General features: G+C 42.1%; 1 protein-coding gene across 1 annotated transcript in view; it reads right to left on the bottom strand.

Moving 5' to 3' along the window:
- Positions 1-4,435: 4,435 nt before the first annotated feature.
- LOC119171635 (septate junction protein lachesin) overlaps positions 4,436-24,401 on the bottom strand; it is a 33,538-nt gene continuing 13,572 nt past the window's right edge. Inside the window, exons 2-6 of the mRNA XM_037422422.2 lie at positions 9,289-9,398; positions 8,345-8,576; positions 6,878-7,150; positions 5,587-5,874; positions 4,436-4,654 (exon numbers count right to left, since the gene is read on the bottom strand). Of these exons, the coding sequence (XP_037278319.2) occupies positions 4,521-4,654; positions 5,587-5,874; positions 6,878-7,150; positions 8,345-8,576; positions 9,289-9,398 (1,037 nt within the window). The 3' untranslated portion in view covers positions 4,436-4,520. The remainder of the gene's footprint in view (positions 4,655-5,586; positions 5,875-6,877; positions 7,151-8,344; positions 8,577-9,288; positions 9,399-24,401) is intronic.

Here is a 24,401-nt window from a genome sequence, read left to right as displayed (position 1 = left end):
CTTTAGTATATGTTAAGCAGCCTCAATTTTGACAGGAACAAAAAAAAGCCAGCACAGCACATCTACTGTGCTGGCTCTTCCCAGTCAAAAGTAGCCTTGTTGAAGATTGACCATTGTCAATTGCCTAATTTTGAATCTTTATAAGATGCTGATCGACATTCAGCAGATGGGGGACCCTAAAAAATTCTCAGCAAGATTTCATTTTCAGAAACATGAAAGCACTTCTCAAAGAAGGTACTAAAATAGAATGAGAAAAGTTTATTCCAAGTAAAACAAAATGCCACACACTCATGTCGAAACCGCACTGCGGTCGTCTTAGTCGTCAATCCAGACAGTACAAAAATATACGCCTTCCACAGCTTGTTGTGAGAAAATACAAGCAGTTGATCACTGACCAGTTTTTAAGCAGTGTTAGAGGATAGCAGCCATTGGCTTTCATGGAGAAGTTTGACAACACGTGGGAAGAGTGTGACACTATAATTTGGGAAAAGGAGACAACGGGAACTCTGAGCTCGCAGACAAGTGAATATCATTGAAGGGTCCATATTTTTTCCGATTCCCCCCTCATTTTAACCACCCTAAACTATACCATTCACCTCTGTCTATGCTCTTACTTCCCCAGCATCTACTTCTAGGTAGGGCATAAAGTTGAAAAAAGTTTAGACAACTACTCTGCCTTTTTATTTCTAATCTCTTTCACTACACATCAAATATCTAGAGCTGTAATGCATTCAAAATGCCCACTATGTAATACTTGACCAAGCAAAAATAGATATTTGTGCTCAATGCTCTGTGTCCCCAAATTCACCATAGGCTGTGATAGACTTGTGCAAGTCTAGACATTTTAACAGATGCATTTCATTTGCTCTATGAAGTGCAGTGTACGAAGGAACATGCCCTAAATCAGAAAAAAATGTGGTACTATGAAGTTAGTGTCTCCTTGTCTCAAATCTTCAATTTTAGTGGTACTGTTGAAGCAGATAGCTCTGCTAGTATTAAGGAATGGCCACACTCTATTCCACTGTTTTGCAGATGTTAAAGGAATTGATTAAAGATTATTTTGTCAATGGTCGTCTGTTCAAGCGTGCTTTGCTTCACCTGTAAAAGCCACGTGGCAGGCTCCTCTACACAGCCAGTTGATTTCCACATTGCGACATATTTGAATGAATACATGAATGAAATGTGGCACCTCTGGTACCACGCTGATGTGTATATACAGCATGCAAAAATGAGATTTTCCAGATTATACATGTCCAAGAAATCTGATTGAGAGGACAACGTAAGCCAAAGTCGGGATGAGTCATTTGAACAGAACAAAGTTTTAACATAAATAAAACAGTGAAAGTTTGAAAATACATTCAAACCTCATTATAACAAAATCAAACCTGTCATGAAAATACTTTATCTGAAAATTTGTTATAAACATATATTTGCACTGCTGTATCTGTGACTGACCTATTTTTCATTTACTTCGTTATAACCAATAGTTCGCTATAATAGGTTTTGTTATATCGAGGTTTGAGTGTACTTTATTTGAAAGCAATACAAACATGAATGTCTGTTATCACTCTTATGACATAAGTATAGGATCATGAGAACCAATTTCTATATTTTAACTAAATAAAATAAAACAGATTAAGCATTATTCCAGAGACTCCCTACACTATATATATACACAGCCTGTGCATCCTGTTCTGTGGAAGATATAACATCTCAGTCCTGAAATAAATCAGTTTCCAACCAATTGCAATGAAAGGCTTCATATAACAAGTCACAAAATAAGGAACACTTTCACAACGTCGCAGCATGTGAATAAAAGGCGGTTGCTGCAACTCTGCAACGTTTAGCCACCATCAGCAGGCCGTAGTACCTTTTAAACATTTCTCCATCTGCCACAACAGTTATGGCTACTAAGCATATTATTGCTTTATGTATGGGAACTCGTGAAAATGCTTGCCAGTCGAGAACTTGTAATATTTAGGAAGCTTGTTTGATACAACATTTGAGGACGTGGAAAAGACAGCAAATTTAGAAATACTTATAACAGTGCTCTTAGACTAAATAGTTCTGATGAACCCATTTCATTCATCAGGCTTCTGTGAGCCAATCAGCTTAGCTTTAGCTGTGACACGCATGTGTGCTGCGAGCACAAGCACAAAAAGCAGCTAATAGGCAGTCTCGACAAAACACAATGTGTTTCATGAACACAAATTTCTCAACCTCGTGCTCTCTTCTTCTATATTACACAATCTTATGGTAAGTCTATAAAAACACAGAAAAATAAGCTTCATTTTGTGGTCATTGAATGGTCATACAAACAATACTAACATATATTTCATAATTAAATCGTCTCATCACCCCGTTTACACGTACAATTACAGCAAACTGAAAAAAACATTATCCCGGCAACCTTATGTGTAAATTTAAAGCATGCAAACTTGAGAAATGGAACACGTTAATCATCTTCCCACATTTCAGCATATTCTGTTCAAGCATTAACCTTTCGCAATCTCAAGGACAACCTGCTTATTTGTTCACAATGCTCCATTTAAACTTGTAATAAACACAACATACTTCCTTACACTTTCAACATTAGGATATAATTATTGTTGTATGTTACAGAAAAAGGTACTGACTTAAAAACTTCTCGAAATGCAATCAATATTTCTTTTAATTTTACTTCCTGTACTGTGCTATTCATTTTCAGTTGACTACCTGTGCATAACATATGTTTACACACCTCCACATGGTTAGCACAAATATAGTTTGGGGGGGGGGAATTCATTGTTAATATAAACAGAACAAAACTTTTGGTATGTTTCAGTTTATGAGTGCTTGTGAATGTTCTCCTGCATGCTCCAACTAACCTGCTGATGTAAGGACATGCTGAATTCAAGCTTTTTAAATATATACATAAGGTTTATAGACAAGATGTGAGCAGAATTTTAGTATTGTATTTTTGCTTACAAAGGTATTTCACATGTTTAATCATGTGAGAACTGAAATAAGTAATATGTTATGTACATCAATAATTTCAAGAAATATCATGTACATGTTTGACAAACATCCTCACCGAAAAGATAAGAAACTATACATATGGCTGGCTTTAGGAGCAAGAAATGGACACTGAACAAAACAACTGCAGGCAGGGAGGAGTGGTATGATTTAAGTAAGCATCAAATGTATCTTAGTGAATAATTCTATCGCACAATTTTATGATATGCCTGCAGCATTTCAGCCTGATAGTCAAGTAAATCGGCTATACTAACTTCATAAAACATTTTTGCTGATGTTTTTCTTTCATGCACTCATGCCAATGCTGCACTCTGCTCTAAAGTCAAGCATCCCAAAGACAGTTTCTAAGTGTCATTCCACAAAACAATCTGAAGTACTAAAAAGCATGTAATTGACATTATAACAATGTTTCATCTTTCACACTGGGTATTTGTTTCCAAGAGGGGCAGTGTTGAAAGTTTCACAAAAGTAAATCAGAAAACACAGAATGCTTTGTTATCACAGCTCTTCAAGCATCTGAATATTCAATGTACTAAACCACATTGCAATCGTTAACTTTTACCCAAGAAAGCTGCAGTATAAAAAAAGATTGAAGTTTATTTATGTTGACATACTTTTATTATTCCCAGCTCATGTAAGCTTGTGAAAATTGCATTAATGCCTTCAATAGGGCCATTTGACAATATGAAACATGAAGATAATTTGGGTACCACTTCTTGCTGTAATGATTTCTAAGCTCTGTTCTAAAAGAACTTCATTACATGCTTTCAGTGTTTAATCCGATGGTGAGGGCTAGTATAGCATCGGTTAAATGTACTATTTCCATATTCTTACACTAGACATTCTGCTATTATTACTGGTTGCTGAGCTAATAGAGTTGTAAAAGCACGGTTGACTGATCTTATATGCTGCAGAACATTGTTCTTGTAATGAAAACGTGTCTAAAAGCAAAGCCTAACAATGTGCGGTGAACTCTTCATCTTTATTTGGACCATGACCAGAGGTAGAAATAGTCCAGTGAATGTAGCAATACAGTGAATAATACCTGGCAGAAAAAAAACGTAAACTCATGCTCTTAATTCCTATTATTGGCTTTTTATGGCACGCACTTCTTTACTACTTTGTTGAGAGCATAGCACACTATGCACATTAGCAGAGAGTGTTCCTGCTTTTATTATATGCTGATTAGCCACAGCCCACATGTGTTGTCACAAGGCATGTAAGAGACTTACATCCAAGTTAAGTAGTTAAAAATACACAAAAATGGTGAGCAATGTGCCTGTTATACATTTGGGTCTGCATAACAGCAGCTGTGCAGTAACTTCTTGAAAAGTTTGCTGTACACTTATACTTCAAAATTTAAAAACTGCTGTAATCTTTCTTTTCATTTGTGAGACATCACTTAAAAAAGAACTTGACATGAACTCTCAAGAATACTAAATCTTCTTGTTCATAAAAAAGGCTCATTTTTTCTTCACAAAAATATCAATATAAGGTCATGATGCTCATTGCTTGTTCATCGTAATGGCAAGTATCATTGAAATCATGACCAAGAAGCAAGCGAAAGAGCTCTGCAAATGCGAGGAACCAGACTGGTACGATTTGTCACACGCTGGCGGGCAGATCACGTTCACAGTTTCTGTAAATGACAGAAAAAAAGTGCAAAGCCAGTGAGAAATCTTCAAGCAGTGCAAATTATCAGAAATATTCTGGCCAGATTTTAACCCATTTTTGTGTGCAGTGCCATCGTAAACTATAATGACACCACATATGTAGAAAGAAAAATAATAGACCTGCAATCTGCTCTTACATGAAACATTATATGAGTGTTCTTTGTGTATTTAATATTTTTCTTTCTGATATAGCTTTCCTGTGAACAACTATGCTTGATCCAGCTCAAACAACCATTTTAAATAATGATTCAAGCCGTGCTCTTGTTGACACTCTGTATCAACAGTTTCAATGCATTGTCAGACAAATTTTAGCAATGCCAGGGAAGCATTTTAGTACACCCAATGTCATTTTACCTCTCTTACTCTCAATTTAAATAATGAAGGGGTCATTTTCCATACAGTTAAATTTCTTTCACTTGGTGTCATAATTATTACAGTATAGTAAAAAAAAGACAAATCACTTTTGTATTCCCCTACATGTAATCATCTTTTCGATCCATTTGATGCTGGTAGTCTGCATTGCACACAAGGACCTCTGTGCCTGCGAGGCAAAACCTATTGCACAGTTGCACTTTCTGAGAAAGGAAACACGTGGCATTCAAGCCAAGATTATTACAGAGGCCTTAATTTTTTCCTTGCTTTCTGCAACACATCAGCAGGGCTTCTTGTATGAAATAATGCATTTTTGATACTTTCAAACTTGAATAGAGAATCACGGGATAGTATGAATCTTCATAAACATACAGGCACCTATATTTGTACCAACTGTTTCCCTTTTCCTTAAACATCCAGCATCACCATTATATACTTACTTAGTACATCCGGCATGATACCATTTTATGCACTGTTCATGAAAGTATGCATATATAGGCACAGCTTGTAAGAAACTCGTACTCACCATATAACTCGATGATCTTCTCATCAGAGCCCAACTTGTTCAGTGCCTTGCATGTGTAGTTTCCGTACTGCTTCTTCTCAATGGCAATTATGCGCAGAGTGGAGTCGGTGAACTCATCAGCCGTTGAAAAGATGGAAATCTGGTAGTACTGATTGTCATTCAGCTGGTAACCATCTTTAAGCCACACGATGGACGGTGATGGAAAGGCTTCAATGTGGCACAACAGGTCCATAGGGTTTTGAAGTGCCTGGCCATACCTCGGGCGGTCCACAGAGACCACTGGTGCAACTGTGTGAATGAAGAAAAAAAAACACGAGCACTCGACAAGAGACCAAGAATTATGAATATACATGCTGGAAATAAACATAATTGATTGAATGAATAGTTTCATATATTGGCACGACTGACAGCATGTACAGACCTTTTGTATCTCAGGAAAACAGGCTCACTTGGATTTGCAAGGAACACCATGGCATAACTTACTAGTCTTGTATTCCAAATCACTTTCTATTTTGCCTGGTACACAAGACAAGCATTAAAAATTTAGATACCAGTACTCTTGAAAGGTTGCCCTAGTACTATCATAGGTTTACCAACACAAAATGAGGCTGTGCCCAGTCAGCCCTTGTTGAAAAAGCCCATTACTTGCTACAAACTCACAAGTTATGTGATAAATGTAACTGCTTTTTCAGGAGATACGAGAAGCCAAATATGGAACACATTTTTATGTTCATAACCACCTGGTCTATAGGTCTTGATTGTGAGTCGGTCAGCACAGTTCAAGAAGTGTGAACCCAGTACGGGAACTATCTGTCACTCCTGAAGGCAACAGCTCCGTGTCCTTACTTCGAATCACTAAGTACTGATGTAATCTACAGAAAAATACTTATGCAGGACTAAAATAAGTGCCGGTATTTACAAAGTACACTGAAAACCTATAATACAACACTACACAAGTACTTTGAACAGGATGCAATATGACCAGTAACAACAGAATAACTTTTGTCTTATTTTCACAAGCAAAATATGGAATATATAGTGTTTCAAACATTAAAAGCAGTAAAGCAAGAGCATCTTTTTAGCCAGCAGTGCAAGTGCTCCAAGCATCACATATAACAGTTAATATTGACTTCATGCCTCTGCCATTCAGACAGCCATCACTTTTCAAATCTGGTTTGATGCATTTCATCCAATGAATGCTACACTGAATACATAACAGCATCAAAGTTCCTTTTAATCCTATTATGTAAGTAAAGCAACAAGGAGGAGTCAAAAAGCAAAATATGCTTACATTCCACTTCAACACCAATGTTTCTACGAGCCCCATTGCCGACACCATTGTCAGCGATGCAGTAGTATGTTCCCCGGTCGTTCTTGCTGACGTTGAAAATGCTGAGGATGTTTCCCCGATAAACAGCACCCCCTGTGGGGAGCAGGTCATTGTTCTCCCGGCGCCAGGATATGTGTGGCGTAGGGTGACCCGTAGCATAGCACTCCAAAGTGATGTTCTGGCCTGTGCTGGCTATCACAGATCTTGTGCTGTTGTCCGATATAATTGGAGGCACTGTGAAAGAAGAAAAGGCAAAAGAGGTAAACTGAAAAAGCACTCAAGTCGCTTTGAGCATCCAAATATCATTGGGAACATGTGCCTACACAACATGAGCATTCCATTAATAAATGTCACTCCTCCATAATGATTTTAACTCTCATCTTGTTTTATTTAGCAGTTAGTTAGCTACATGTTTCTTGTAAGTGCAACTTTATGTGCAGTGTTGCTGACAATGCAGAATTTCAAGAGATGGTTATACAAACCTCATCCCAATACTGCTAGAACATGCAGCTGTGATATGCTGAGGCCATGTGATAACCCAGGACTATATTTCCCCTAGGCATGCTGATGTGCAGCATAAGTGAAAAAATAAAAGTAATGGTGAGGCTAATTTCTTTGTCAAACAAAATGAAAACAAGAGGAAATGAACCTACAAGGAGCAGCGAAAAGTGCTGCATTATTGTATGCACAAATACATGAAATGGAGGTGTGCTAACAGAGAGCCTTTCACAAATCAACCCCATTATACTACATGATACTCTGCCACAGTTAAAACACAGGCCCACGCCTTTGTTCATTAGGCCCCAACTTACATTGGACTAACACTGGTAAGCTTAGTATGCCATAAATACCAAACCAAGAGATTTAGAGGTTGGCTCTAGGGGTAGCTTGACTGGCAAAGCATTTTATGCACAATATTTGCATGTGCATAATGCTACAGTGATTCTGTTATATTTAGGAACAATGTTTTCAATCAAGCCAAAAGTTTATTTCTGCTCATACTTAACAGATTATGGCACTATTAGAAACTAGGGGCAGCTGCTGGAAAACCCTGGTTGGTATGCACATACAGCAATTTTGATTTTCATGTGTGCATAGCAAAAAACCACTGTTTGTTATTACTGTAGTATAGTGCTTTGTCTAATGTGCCTGTCTGTGTAGGTCTCATTCTGCTTAAATGGCCACACTGTAGATCATTTAGCCTAACAATGCATAAGCATACTGCCGGGTGAAACAATCTAATTATGATACTCAGCCTGTAATGCAATATAAAAGCACCATGAAAACTTTTTACCACACCCTTGACTGCGTTAAAATACTGTCCTACCTTTGTGCTGTTATAAATAACTGTAATTTTACGTGACAAATTTTTGACATTATAGGTGCTTCAAAGTGTCATGCACACAATTTTAAATGTCAAGTTAATACCTCTGACATGAACGTAGACATTTGAGCTGAGCTTGCTCGTGGGTCCCAGGATAATTTGGCACTGGTAGAGGCCAGAGTCTGTTTCCTGTAGCTTGGTGATCTGTAGTGTGTATGTGTTGCTGCCTTCATCATGCCGAATGGAGAACCTCTGATCTGGCACAATGGCCTTGCTCCCAGATGATATAAACAGGTTGTTGCTTGGATCCCGTTCATTGATCTTCACCCAGATTATCTGAAAGAACAAAAGCAAGTTGCCAAAGTGACTACACACTTTGCATGAATTAGGACATACAGTCCTGAAGCACTGTTTAAATGCAACGAATCCTGCATGAATCCCTTTTAGTCACCCCATGCTTTCTATTGAACCAAAGGGAATGAATTGGTGATTTCATTACTTCAGAAAAATAAAATGAAACAGGGATAACAATCAGCAAAGTGCTTCTGCATAAAATAGCAGATGTGATGACGGCACAGCCGGCGTGAATGGAAGTGGGGTTGAGTTTAGTCGAATTACAGCATGTCGATAGCGACGTAATGAAGACCAATACCTCAAATTGTTGTGAACAAGATGCCTAAGCTTGTGCAAGATCAATTTCCAAACTGCCCTACATGTCTAGCACCAGATTCAGCCGCTTATTAGGGTTGCTAAGTTATGCTGCCTAGATGTGGGCTGGGAGAAGTCCTTCCCTAGACACGTTCTGAAGAGAGGAGCACCCCGTTCAATCTTGGAATTTGACAATATTCAATGAACATCATTACAATGCTACTAAAGATCAATTATTATTATTCCCAATTTTGAGTTTTACTGTCAGGATCTCATAGTTGACGAGTCTGGAAAGCTTTTGCTGAATTAAAGTAATGAGTGTGAACAACTACACAAAAATATTTGATCTTCGTCTTTGCAGTTTTATTTTGAGGAATGTAAAACAGTGGACACAACTTACAGGGTATGCCTCAGCATACTGCACAGAACACTGTAGGTCCACTGTGTCTCCTATACCGACCACCATTTCTTTGCTGATGTATGATATCACAGGACTCTGCTGACAGGAACCTGCACAAACAAAGAAGAGGCCTTTCTGAACTGAACGTTTTATGCATTCAATTACAATATGATATATATGCTTTCAATGACATACGATGAATATTCATGCCTTTGTGTAAAAAAATTTCTTAGGTAACCGCACAAGCCCTACATAATTATTTTATTATTTTAACACAAAAGTGTTTTATGCCAGGGTCCACCACGACTCTACTGATCATGGAAGTGATGTTGAAAAATATATACTAGGAGATTTCAAAGGAAAAAACGAGAAGCAAGCATACGTTGGGCTGAATTGAACCAGCAACGTCTCGATTCTCAGCGCACGGCGCTGAACCCTAAGTCACAGAGCATACGTTGCCTGGAGTGCTAACGGCAAGCCATTTATATACACCATACACCATTTGGCAGTCCTCTGAGCTTCGAAACTTTAGCGCGTTTTCGTTATCAGAGGGGAGATGGCGCGACTGACTCTCGTTGGGCGCGCTCTAAAGGTCGGCACCTCCACGAAGCGCCGCCTCCACTGAGCGTGGTCTTTTCTGCGCGGGCGCTTATCAGACTCGTAATTCGGGAGAGGACGACGGTCACTTCTCACGCTATTGCGGCCTCATTTAGGAAAGGAGCGCGCTGCAGGCACCCGACGCAGGAAGAATTGTGACAGTTGTTCACGCTTCTCATGTGTATATTTGTGGGCTCGTTTTATGCGTCTTTCTGTCTGTTTAAGTGTCGAGCTGTGACCATTGTTAGTCCGCGCTCGTACTTGGTATGCTTATTTCATTCGTGCTTTTTGCTTGAGGTGTGCACTGCGAATTTCGAGCGCTTGCCGTTCTTAACCTGACTTTGCAATTTGTTGCTGTTGCTGAAACAATGCACCAACTACCTCTGTAAGGACACCATCCACTTCCGTGTTATACCGATTCCTACATAGAGGGATCTGCCATTCTTTTCTTGTATCAAAACACTATCCTCGTTGCAACAACCAGCACACCCACCCCGATGTAGTAAACGATGTAGTACGATGAATTATCGGATAGACGGTAGTACATATAAAGTTGGTTTGTCGGGCTAACAGTTGGCATTCGGTGAAGTAATGAAGTCGCACGCTACTGTGGCATCAGTACAACTTTCAGTTTGGCGGACACCAATCCGCTGTAAAATGCGTGAACGTTCATTCCAGCGACATTTTGTCAAACAGTAGGTACCTGACTTGGTGTATTGGTCACAGCGAGCTGCCGAGATTGATGCAATAATATTAAACAAAGTTTTTTGACCGCTGCCACTGCAAACGACGTGAATCTAACTCACGAAAATTATGATTCAACCTGCACGCTTGGCCAACGTTTGTGGCGTTTTTCATAGCAAAATATAGCGTGCGCAACGCTGACTCGAAATGCGGTACGTGTAGTGACTCAGACTATAAATATTCAACGCTGCTGCAGCGGTGGACAGCAGAGTCGTTTAGCAATGTCGACACTTTAAAAAAACTGGAGCAAATGTGTTCTATCCCATGATACCGCAAGGAGTATCACGTCGTAACACACATCTACATGACGCAGAATGAGTATGGACGTCAACAAAGATGTGAGTAAAAGAAGCAAAAAAACTGAAAGAGTCGCGGTAGTATTTGGAGAAAAAAATGAGACGCAATAATCTGGCCACTTATAGGCGGCTCTACGTAATTGCAAGTTTAAGTAAAAGACAGAAACTCAACCTTCTCATTTTATTTGTGTGTCTGTTCAGTGCGCGAGGACGGAACATTATCGAAGAGACCCCAACTTTACTAACAGAAAGTTACAAATATCTTGGCGTAACAATCACTAACAAACTACCTTGGTCTTCTCACATTGAAAAGATTTGTTCATCTGCACGTAGGAAATTAGGCATTCTAAGGCATAGACTCAGTAGTTCTCCCCCCAGTACTAAACTTCTAGCTTATAATACAATAAACAGGTCTGGTTTGGAATATGCATGTGAGGTGTGGGAACAGCATACTAAAACAGATATTAACAATCTAGAGAAAATCCAAAGGTTAGCCGTCCGTTATATTTTCAACCGATTTCGCCGGTCTGATTCCCCACTGAACTAATGCATGATAACAAAATTCAAACTCTAGAATGTCACAGGAAAACTGCAAGACTAAAACTTCTTTTCTATGTATCCAGCAAAAAAAAAGTGTACTTGAGCTATCAAAAAATATTCTTTCTCCGTTATCTTCGCGTCCAACTAGACGATATTATTCGCAAAACTTGACTCCTATCTTTGCTCGAACAAACAATTTCAAATACTCTTTCTTTCCTGAATGGAACGAACTACCACATCACATTTTTGAATCTGGTAACGCGTTAAGGTGCATTGAAAATTTTTTTGAAGTAACTTAGATCTTGTACCATAATGTGTTGTATATTTACCTGTTAGTTTGTGCCTCTTGTATTGTTGCTTTTTTTTTGGTCATATTCTCATACTGTACCACCCCCACTCCTGCCTGGGCTATTCTTAGCCTGCAGTATTTTCTAAATAAATAAAAAATAAATAAATAAATAAATAAATAAATCTCTATGCATTTCAAGTTCCATTCAATGTGACAAGCAGCGAAAGAGTAAATGACCGAACAACTATTAAAGTGCCTTGAAGTGATCTCTGCGACGGACAGACGACGCGTCTACATTGAGTTACACGAGTCTGGTTTCTTTCGTTCGCCCACGCAAATGTTATCGACCGCAGCGTCACGATGCTGGCAAGACCACCTCGGCTGCCATGCGCTCGCTGGCTCGACTATACCAGCACACCATAACACACCGACCAATCGATGAATAAGGGGGGGGGGGAGATTTGACAACACTGCAAAGAGGGAGCCATGCTGTACCAACGGTGGGATCATGACTCAGCTTAGGACCACCAAGCGAGGCGCCATCGCCGGGGCCACTCGCAGCCTTCGCTTTGGAATAGGTGTAAAATTGGCATGCCCCCTCACCGGCGTGCGCCCGTGACGCGCACGGTGATTTGGATGCGCGACGGAACACGCCGAAGGAGCAACAGACGCTGTCCGACACCGGCGGTGGGCCGTCCAGCCGAAAGTCGTGCCTACTCCCCCCGGCGAGGGCCGACGCGAGCTCGGTTGTTTGTCAGGCGGTCACTATGGCGAACAAAGAAACTGCGCCACGCATCCGCATGCATGAACACGTACAAATACACAAAGTTTCAAGAAAATCAGCGTACGGTACGTGCGTCCACTTTTGGGGGGCACGGACGAGTGTGCAGACTGACTTCCAGCACAGGTCTTCGCGAGGCCTCCGAATGCATTCCACAAAAAGGATATCAGGAAATGCAGCCGATTAACCGCGCTCTTTCTACGAATCCTTACGTTAGTCCACAACAGCATTCAGAGTAGTTACGTGGTTGACAGAGGTCATTTTAATATGTCGACGTGGGTGTTTTCACATTGAGGCGCTATCGCTTTGCTACAGCTGCGGCTGCATCGAACCCACAACCGTTGGGGTCTACCACAAAGCACCGCAACTAAGGACCACCACGGCAGACGCCGGCGACGTATCGAGACATGTATACGTGTCCGCATGCGCCATTGAGGTTGGCCGGTACATACTAACACCAGGTAAATCAAACTCTTAACAATGTCCCGAGCTTAAGCTCCGGGCCTCTTGTATCGAAACCCACAAATGTTGTTTAGCCGTCATAATGATCGACTGCTGACCCGCGGGATCAAATACCCGCCGCGGCAGCCGCATTTTCGACGGAGACGAAAATGCTCGAGACCCATGTACTTTTAGGTGCCCATTAGAGAACACAGGAGGTCAACATTTCGGGAGCCATTCGGCCGCTGACCCACAGGTCGCGGGATCGAATCCCGCCTGCGGCGGCTGCATTTCCGATGGAGGCGGGAATGTTGTAGGCCCAGGTGCTCAGATTTGGGTGCACGTTAAAGAACCCCAAGTGGTTTAAATTTTCGAAGCCCTCCACTATTGCGTCTCTCATAATCATATGTGGTTTTGGGACGTTAAACCCCACATATAATCATTTCGGGAGCCATTAACATACGGTGTCTCCAATAAACATATAGTGGTTTCGAGACGTTGAACCGAATCAACTAATCAATCAATCAATCAATTATTATTATTATTATTATTATTATTATTATTATTATTATTATTATTATTATTATTATTATTATTATTATTATTATTATTATTATTATTATTATTATTATTATTATTATTATTATTATTAACCTCACGGGTGCATTCCTTATGAAGAAGACTACAACAGCAAAGATAAAGCACGTGAAGCTTAGCGAGTTTTCACGACTGAGTGTCACTGAGTCACAGTTATGCTATCTACATTTACATTAATCGATATTAGTGAATACTTGTAGTATTTTTTCACATTAGCACATGTGGCTAAAATCATTCCAGATAATTGCACTTAATCCAGCTTCAGCCGCGGCGCCCAGTTGGCAGTGAGTTTCAGCTCGTGTACTCATTTGCGAACTCTGCGTGTCAATTCCCTGTTAGGCTGCGACGCACTTGCGCGTTTCCTGGCTGATCACAAACAATGTAAGGGCATCAGGGAGGTTATGCGATGCACAGGTTAGTCATGCTCGATTTCCTGGCGAGTATTTCATTTATTAATAGACTTGGCAAACGCGTTGTGTATCTGCTTTGTTACTACTATTCCTTATTTTCCCAAAGATATATTTACTTGGCGCCTCAAATATATATCTGGCATGGTAGCGTTCTAAAGCTCTGCGCCATGCAATTGGAGTGCGTCAGCAACGGAAAAGAATGACGCATCGGTCACCGTTCCGATAGCCAACAAAACACCTGTTACCAACCAGCTGTTCTGTTACACCATAGGTGACGCGCACTCCCGAAAATGCACAGGCACGAGCGCATGTCATGCCGATTGGCGCCACGTCGCACTACAGCGCAGCTGACAATCATCGTGCGTTCGTACGGGCGTGTTTCAGTATAATGTGCATATATGGCGAAAACAATAATGAAGCAGCGCACTCGATACAATATGCACTTGCACGTGCATATTGAGGCCAATGCCCTCTATAACGGCTAGTGGACGCACAAAACGTGTGTAAAATATGCTCTTCATTGTCCTCTTGCTACTGTCTACGTTGGCACAGCCGGGGGACAGGTTAGTAGCGTTGAACACCCCCCCCCCAAATTTTTGAGTTTGGAACGTGCATGTAGACCCATGCACTCATACAAATGCACGCACGAATGTAATTAAACGGTGATGAACATCCCCACCTTCCCTCTCTATCTGGCTACGACCATGGCAGTCTAGCTAGAAAGTGAGGACCCTAAAAGAATAAGTGAATCAAAAGCTTCTAATGAAAGCATATATAAACTTAAGTATAAAACAAGTGAACAGGAACCATTGCAAAGTACAGTGCAAATGATAGAGTTAGGTACACCCATAGCAGTACACAAAAATCACTAAAATACATCGGTAAAAAGACAGGCCCACAGTAGCCAATGGGCACTGTTCTAGTGAATTCAGTGTAACCCACACAAGCAATACAATTCTTTTAATGAAGTAGCGTACCGGTAAATACTTTATAAAAATTAGATTTTTATGCGGCAGTTCACATACAATGATTATGTGTAAGTTGGGGTTTTCTAAATTTTCTTCTTACAAACTTTTCTCCTCTTTTGTGTTGAATCAGAGCTGCTCCGAAAAAAGCTCGATTCAGCTCCCATTGAATACATCCCATGAAAATATTCATCTGTTTGCAAACTAAAAAGAAGAAAGACAGAAGGATGAAACTGTGGACAGATCTAACAGCCAAAAGGGACTAAAAATTTAAGAAATTTCTATCAGCTGAATACGATTACAGCACAGCGAATATCTCGAAAGAAAGAAGCCTTACATTCCTACGCGCTCACTGCCCGATGTTTTGTGTCTACATGCGCGACCATGCAATCGGGATGGTGCCAAGGACCTCTCGCTGTTATTCAGCACATCAGAGGGAGGACGCCCGTGAAACGATCTCAATGGGCGACCACGAGGTAACAATGGAGCACGACTCGCCAAGAGGTTTTCATTGCGATAAACTGGGAGGAGCAAGTTATAGATGGTGCTCCGCGAGGGGCTTCAAATGTGGGGTCATTGATGCAGAGTACATCATCTCGTTGTTCCCATAAGGGCTGGCTAATGGTGCAGTGCGATGGCGGTGACACCTTCAAGAATCCTATGTCTCAGGCTCATGAAAGAATTTATGATCTTATGATTCAGAACGCTATAGCTATGGGGGCATCGTGTAGCATGAAGAACGCAAAAGCAGGACCATGCAGAATTCATTTTTAAACCATTATTTGAAAACTTACTTTTTGGCTAATAATGCGTCGAAAGTATCTGATTATTCTGATGCATGACTGCTGCCCGGAAGTCACAGGACCGAAACCCGGTCGCAGCTGCCATATCTCAATGGAGGCGGAGCGCTTGTGTGTACTTAGAGTTAAGTGCACGTTCAAGAACACCAGATGGTGAACATTCCTGGTGCCTCATAATCATAATATTTTTTTTAATTTTCTTTCATTTCACAGCAAGGAATTGACAGAAATTTGACAAGAATTTTCTTCCATTTGGCTGTTCGATCTGTTCACAGTTTCATCCTTCTGTCTTTCTTCTTTTTAGTTTGCAAACACATGAATATTTTCATGGTATGTATTCCATGGGAGCTGAACCGAGCTTTTTTGGAGCAGTTCTGAGTCAACACAGAAGAGAAAAGTTTGTAAGAGGAAAAATTGAGAAAACCCAAACTTACGCATAATCATTGTATGTAAACTGCCGCATAAAAATCTAATTGTTACAAAGTATTTACCGGTACGCTACTTCATTTAAAGGATTGTATTGCTTGTGTGGGTCACACTGAATTCACTAGAACAGTGCTCATGCTGGCTAATATTGGCTACTGTAGGCCTGTCCTTTTACCGATGTAGTTTAGTCATTCTTGTGTACTGCTACGCGCGTATTTAACTCTAATAAATGCACTGTACTTTACAATGGTTTCTCTTCACGTATTTTATACCTAAGTCTATTTATGTTTTGATGAGAAGCTTTTGATTAACTTATTTTTTCGGGGTACTCATTTTCTAGCTAGACTGCCATGCTCGTAGCCAGATAAAAAGGGAAGGGAGGGGGGATGTTCAGCACCGTTTAATCACATTTTTGCGTGCATCTGTATGAGTGCGTGGGTCTACATGCACGTTCCAAACTAAAAAAATTCGGGGGGAGGTGTTCAACTCTACTAACCTCTCCCCCGGCTGTGCCAGCGTAGACAGTAGCAAGAGGACAATGAACAGCATATTTTACACACGTTTTGTGCGTCCACTAGCCGTTATAGAGGGCAGTGGCCTCAATGTGCACGTGCGAGTGCATGTTGTAACGAGTGCGCTGACTGCATGTGCACTGCTGCATTGTTGTTTTCGCCATATATGCACATTATTTTGAAACACACGCCCGTATGAGCGCACGATGATTGTCATATGCGCTGTAGTGGGACGCGGCGCCAATCGGCGTGACATACGCTCATGCCTACGCATTTTAGGGAGTGCGCATCAACTGTGGTCTAACGGAACAGCTGGTTGGTAACAGGTGTTTTGTTGGCTATCGGAACGGTGACTGATGTGTCATTCCTTTCCGTTGCTGACGCACTCCAATTGCATGGCGCAGAGCTTTAGAACGCTACCATGCCGGATATATATTTGTGGCGCCAAGTAAATATATCTTTGGGAAAATAAGAAATAGTAGTAACAAAGAAAATACGCAACGCTTTTGCCAAGTCAATTAAAAAGTGAAATACTCGCCAGGCAATCGAGCATGACTAACCTGTGCATCGCATACCCTCCCTGATGCCCTTACATTGTTTGTGATCAGCCAGGAAACGCGCAAGTGCGTCGCAGCCTAACAGGGAATTGACACGCAGAGTTCGCAAATGAGTACACGAGCTGAAACTCACTGCCAACTCGGCGCCGCGGCTGAAGCTGGATTAAGTGCAATTATCTGGAATGATTTTAGCCACATGTGCTAATGTGAGAAAACTCTACAAGTATTCACTAATATCAATTATTGTAAATGTGGATAGCATAACTACGACTCAGTGACACTCAGTCGTGAAAACTCGCTGAGCTTCTTATGCTTTTTCTACGCTGTTGTAGTATTCCTTGTAAGGAATGCACCCGTGAGGTAAATAATAATAATAATAATAATAATAATAATAATAATATTATTATTATTATTATTATTATTATTATTATTATTATTATTATTATTATTATTAAACATTTTTGTGACTACATTGGCTTCAAAACATTTTGTATTTATTTGGGAACTTTCGGTGCTTGAAAAGTTCTAGAACTTTTCAAGGCTGCCTTTTAGGTCTTCTTCTAATACAATTAAGCTGAATATTTAGACCCGAGCCAACATTATCAAAAACTGTTGTATCACTGTGCATTGGTGCAGGAACGTTCAAGCCGGTGTTGTTCTAGTCTTTTGGATGACGCCTTAATGTCGTGCAAACCACCACGTGACTGTTGGCTACTAAAAAAAGTATAATTTATGAATACAGCGAAATGTCCGTGTAATTAGTAGCAAATTAAGAATAATATGCTAGTACTTACCATCCCCTCCCGGCTATTATGTGATGATTATCGAACATTTTGTTTGGGTAATAAAGAACATCCAGAAAGGGCAAGACGGTGCTACAAACCACCGATAGACATTTTAGAGCAGCGCAACGCAAAACTTTGCGTTTGCCTTACGCACGCGTTGTCCGCCAATCTCTTGAGGGCTCTCGTTTAGTGACGCCCGCAACGCTACGTCCGCGACTCCCGCAAGCTTTACGTACGCCATTCTAAAGCTCTATATTGACGTCAGCAGTGGTAACGTCTGGCCACTGTGGACATTGGAGTGAATCTCACGGGTGAGCCAAGGGTGGTCCTGCCTCCCTTGTGCACAAGCTGTGTGTGTTGGGGGGGGGGGGACCTCTTGCAAATGTCCTCGCATTAGCTTTATCTGTTGAATATCATTTCTGCATTGCTTAACAACGATATAGAGCACATTCGCTTACCTAATGCAATTGTACCTTGTATTGTCTGCCTTTGTGTCCAGTACACTAATATAATTTGTGTGATATCATATGTATGTCACAACAACCATTCTAACGGTTTCCGAGAAGGCTGAATAGTACAATGCAATTACGAGAGCTGGAAACCCATGCTCGTCTTTTAATTTTACTTCGTAAGCATAATTTTATTTTTATATGCATAAAAAAGAGGCTACATTTCCCAAACAAAATGGGCGCCTTGACGATACCTGTGACCCACCTTGTTATATTTCTGGATTTAGGCCGCTGACTGTGGGTGAAATCATGTAAAAAATGCAATATTGAACAAATGTGACGAAACACACACCTTGGTTTAGTTCTTTCATAAAAAAAGACTCCTCTACGCGAAAGAAAGCTCTCTTTGTCGAATCTTGAATACAAACAATAACGTAGCTTTATATACTTTTCATTGAATTGACGGCATGTTATGTTTCACCACAGGACTCTATTTTTATTAGTGAAAGCTTCGTGCATATTTATTCCCGTATTACATGAATTGAACCACGTTCTCTGTTGTGTCATTAATTAAAATTCTATGGCAAGTTTTGTATTCGAAGTATATCTCCATCTTATGATTTAGACTTTCTCGGCACAACGACTATAATCTTTCTTTTCCTATGTACATTTTGCCTAAAGAGGCCTTACATTAATATCGTGTTCTGTGAAGACAACTTCTCATCTTCGTGATACTGCTCTATGTACATAGAATAAATGGTAGAGAAGGAAAGGCAGGAATGTTCACCAGTCGAAGATAACCGGTTTGCTACCCTACACGCACGGATGGGAAGAGGGAGAGGAAAGAATGGGAAGAGACAGGAAAGATAACACGTAACACAGGAGGTACATAAGCATGCAGTCAGTCACTTGTGATACGTGACATCACTGTCAAGACGGCTTGTACATGTTTGTTTTTCTTAGAAACCACAGCAGCTCCTTGGCCGCTTTCAGTTGCGATGCCCTCTGTGGATGGCATGTGGGCAAACGCGCTTGTCACTAACTTCAAACGATTCATTTCTGTCCATGGTGGTCATAGATTTTATTTCCTATTCTCACTTTTTGTTTCAAAGCGACGCAAACGAACTATAATTTGCATCTCCGTCATTGTCACAGAAGCGTTTAAGGCTAAATGTTATCAACATAGCTCATGGTAACATCACGAAATATACGGTTATCTCACTGCTCACTTTGGTAGCAGGCTACAGAGGGGTAATTAAACAATAATATACGTCTTTGCGCATATGTAGGCAGTATGGCTCAGGAGGTGCGGCTAGCTGCGCAAAACATGCTATTCCTAATGCAGCGGGGCTATAAAAACATTCTTTTTCAAACATTGCTGCATTGTTTTTTCAGGATTCAAGCTTGATTTCATCTTACGCGTAGTCCCTTTCGAGGCAGTGAGCCTTCTTGCCGGCAGGTGGCGATATTAGCCGAGCCGAAATTTCGACCACCATTTGAAGCAACCATGCACTGGTCGTATGGAAAACAGCCGCACTGCATGCGCGCATGCAGAGCGAGTACGGTAGCCTCCTCCTCGGCCGGGCAGTAAGCGAGAAATTATGGGAGAAACTGCACACACAGCGGCGCTCCGCAATGCGATGCCGCTTCACGAATTGAGCACAACGGGTCGGCCAAAAATGGAACACGCGCAGTTGCGGTCGTTGCAGCGCGCAGGGACGCGCACGATGCTGCGGCGAGACACGAAAAAGTTTCAGTTCTGAGATTTTACGTTTCAAAACAACGATACGATCATTAGGAACGCCGTAGTGGAGAGCTTTAGATTGTTGGGCAACCAGGTATTATTATTAGATGCGGAGCATCTTATACTCGCGCCTTGTAGTGCGCCGTCCGCGCCGTCCGCGCCGTCCACACCGCTTCTCGAACATTCGACAGCTGACGCGCGCGCATGCGCCGTCGCGCCGTCGCCCACTCTTCCACCATCTGTGCATCCCTTCCTCCTCTACACACCGCGCGCGCTTCACTCCTCCACCATTTGTGCACTCTTCCTCCTCTACACACCGCGTTCGACATCTACAATTCTCCTGATTCTCCAGTGGACGCGCATGTGGCGTCGCGCTTCGAGAACATTCAACAGCTGACAGTGCATGCGCCGTCGTGCTGTATATATACTCAAGGTCGGCGCTCGCTCGCTCAGTTGCCGCTCGTCGGTTGGTTTGTACGGCGCGTCGACGTCCAAGGTCGCGGTGAAATGAATTCCAACGAATCCACAAACACAATGATCGACGTCCCTTCGACCAGCGCCGCCCTTTCGCATACGTGTGTACGTGTTCACTCATTTAACACCCCCTCCTACAACCACGTTAACCAATTTAGCCATCGACCCAAGTAAGTCGCAATTTAACACCCCATTTCACAACCACGTTAACCAATTTAGCCATCGACCCAAGTAAGTCGCAATTTAACACCCCATTTCACAACCACGTTAACCAATTTAGCCATCGACCCAAGTAAGTCGCACTTTAACACCCCGTTAACCAATTATATGCTCCGCATCCTCCTCAGTGTTCCCCCGAGGGAAGCTGCGGGCAATTTTTTAACGTGCCCGTAAATCGAAGTGCACGGACCTCAAGTAGTCTATACTTCTTCTAAATGTTGCCGCCACAGCCGGGATTCCAATCCGCCACCCTAAAACGACGTCATCTTCAGATATGTGTTGTGTGACACTTCGGAAAAACTTCCACTACCTGGCGTTCTTTATCATTTGCCCACAGAACGAAAAGCGTCGAATCGGGACTATAAGTAATGCTACAAGGAGCGAAATGGGAGAAAGTGCTGCTTTTCGTCCTCGCAACAAATAGTCTGCGGAGCGATTAGCTGCCAGACGAGGGTGCCATGTACAAACTGAGGGAGCAACGGTGGAATCACAGGGATGCTCACACACACGCTGTGCTCGAAGGCAGCTTCGCAGCTTCTGTGCCAGTTGTTACGTGATAATATACAGGGCGGGTGGCGAGCTTTGGGTTGGGTGGAGTCAAGGGCGTCGACGTCGCTACAAGCACGTCAGTATGTCGACAGCACATATCTCCGTTTACCAGCATGGAGCAGGTCTATAGTGAAGGTTTGATAGCACGGTCTACAGTTAATGTCGAATCGGCATAATTTTGACTTGTGCGCTTACATTAGAACCAACATTACTTTTATCAGCCGGCTAGATTTGCTGTGAGATAACACGTGGTTATCTCGTGCAGTCATAGTAGTCGTCATACTAATAAACACATGAACACGTTGACATGTCATCACGTGTGGCCATCACATGAGATTTCGATACTGTTTCCACGAGTTAAGTCACTCCGCAGCGACCGGATGCAGAGCGCGCAAAGCGCACGAACTACGGCTCACCTGATGATCATCAATTACAGAAGACTAAGAGGAATAGAAAATTGAACGGATCGCCAAAGGTGGTCTTGAGGTGGCTATGGCGTGCAAGCTGTAAACGAGCTTGAAGTAGCAAAAAAAATGTTTTACAGAAAGGGCAACTTATTGCAAAAACGGGAAAATATTTTAAGCCGCAGAAACGTCATGTTTTCAGTTTTATAGCGTAGATGATGTAGGCTTTTTTTGTGATTACGTCTATATATTTTATCTTCATCAGACCCGCAGGTGTCCTGTCATACCAATATGACGGAAACGCGAAGCTCGAGCACACGCGCGAGAATTGTATACCCCCAAACGATTTTCGCATCGCCCAGGCCCTTGTGTTGAACTACTGCATGCGATAGATGTTAGCTATCATACTTTCTCACTGCAGTCAAGCCACTTTTAAAGTTACTAAGCAGATCATTGGTAACCGCTCAGACAAGCAGAACGCAGCTGAGTAAAGAACTGACGAACACGCTAAGGATTCGGGAGAGGAATGGATCGTAACCATTGAACAGCGTGCCTCCTAATCACATCGTGTTTCTAGCATGTACAACCCAAGCAATCATTATTGTCATGCTCTCATGAAGCAGGAGGAGAACTGGTGTTATATGTATGTGCGTTTACTTAGGTCATGCTGTATTGTTGAAAGTGATAACATAATTATACAACTACGTAACTACAGCGGAATTCGAAGAGAACCACACTGCAGCTTATATTTATGCGTCAGAATCATTTGGTGTTTCTGCATGTTTTCATGAAATACGCGACTGCAATTATTTCGTTTCTTGTCTTTCCTGCAGAGGTCGACTTCCACGATTGGGATCTTGTCTCATTCGAACACATTGCTCACAGCTCTGGGAGGCTTCCTGAAGCCCTGTTCTCGGAGGCAGCCTTGCAGTTGCTGTGCCAGTGGTCACGTGTTCTTAGACGGTGGTGGCGAGCTTTGGGCTGGGCGGAGTCTACGCACCGCAATTTCGCTACAAGCGCATCTGCATGCAGACTGCACCTACCATTGCTTACAAACGTAGAATAGGTATATACTAGGGGGGAAAGTGTATGCACTGCTATAGGAAGTCAGAACTCGAATGTATGCCACATCAGTATTTACGACTACCATCGGCACCCCCTCAAGTGCGCAACGTTAAACTAAAATCGCGCGAAACTCGGTAGAAGGCACCACTGGTCATCTGGGCGTAAAGCTGTCATAAAGTTGTAATCTGCTGAGAAATAAATGGAATAACTTGATTAATGTCCCGCAAGGAGCATACAAGCTCGCTTAGGGCTGCCACGTTGGGGTTGAAAGGCCCAGTCAAACAGCCGCATCGCGGGCTTGCTTGACGGTCCATTTCAAATTGGCTGGGCTGGAGCTATGCGAAGCAGCATTCGAACTTGCCGAGGTAGCATCGGGGTTTGCGTCTTTATACATAGTGGTGCACTCCCAGAGTGCGTGTACCACAGCCGCAGTCATAGTGCATGGGTTGAAAGCATCGGGCTAGATATGTAGGTTCGTGACATGAAGTATGTGCGGATATGGGCAAGACTGTTTGCAACTGTTTTATATTAATTAGAGCAACCGACACCCATTTCAACCCTAAAGCCATTCATTCCTGTTGTCACTCTGAAACAGCGTAAACAGGTCGCCACTCTTAGGCACATGTTACTTGGTCCGCGCTTGAAAAGAAAAAGCAAAAAGTTATATAAACTACTCCAAGCAATATAAATTACTCTCATTAGTGTATTTTTCTGCAATTGAAACACTTTAGGAGTATTCAATCTAATAATGCGGCTACGTGACTGTTCTAACGTATAGGCAATGGTTAAGCATTCAGTAAGATTATACGTGAAACCCAGCTTAGCCAGTGAATTGTACATTCTCCAACACTCCCTGACCAATATTGCAGTATGTCGCATAACGAAAGTAACCAAGTTGGCGAACAACGAGCGTATCGGCTACCCACTTATCCTCCCCGGACACTTCGCAACTGGCGAGAATGACGCTTACTGCCCTGCGTATTCTGCTCGGCTGTGAAACATCTGGAGGTGCATGACTATGCCAGTAATGAATGAATTCATCGCTCAGACTCGGGTGGCTTCCCTTTCCTACATGTATGCTGGTTTCCAAATTGTGCCTTCAACCACGAAAGGGCGTCGTACGAGGGTCTGGCACACAATAGGATGAGAGCAGCGTAAGGCCTTAATGCTGTCACTGGAAGACACAGCTTAGAACGCCACGACTCGAGGCCATATTTGAGTGCGATCTGGCAACAATGGCACGCCATTAGCGAAACGCGTAGGGGCCTCGAAAACGGAGCTTTAAAACTCGCCCGGCGTCGCTGAATTCGGTGAAAAGCTTAGAAAAAAAAAACACAGCAATAACAGAGCCCCGTCCGACCAACCTCCGTTCCCGGTGCCTACATGGTGCTAGCGAGAACCAGCATTGATATCACGGCGTCACACACGAGCAGGAGGAAAGCGTGAGCTTCCAACTATTGTACTCGCCT

This window comes from Rhipicephalus microplus, chromosome 4 (genome assembly GCF_043290135.1).
Source record: "Rhipicephalus microplus isolate Deutch F79 chromosome 4, USDA_Rmic, whole genome shotgun sequence".
Classification (NCBI taxonomy): Eukaryota; Metazoa; Arthropoda; class Arachnida; order Ixodida; family Ixodidae; genus Rhipicephalus; species Rhipicephalus microplus.
This window is presented reverse-complemented; position numbering and strand designations above follow the sequence as displayed.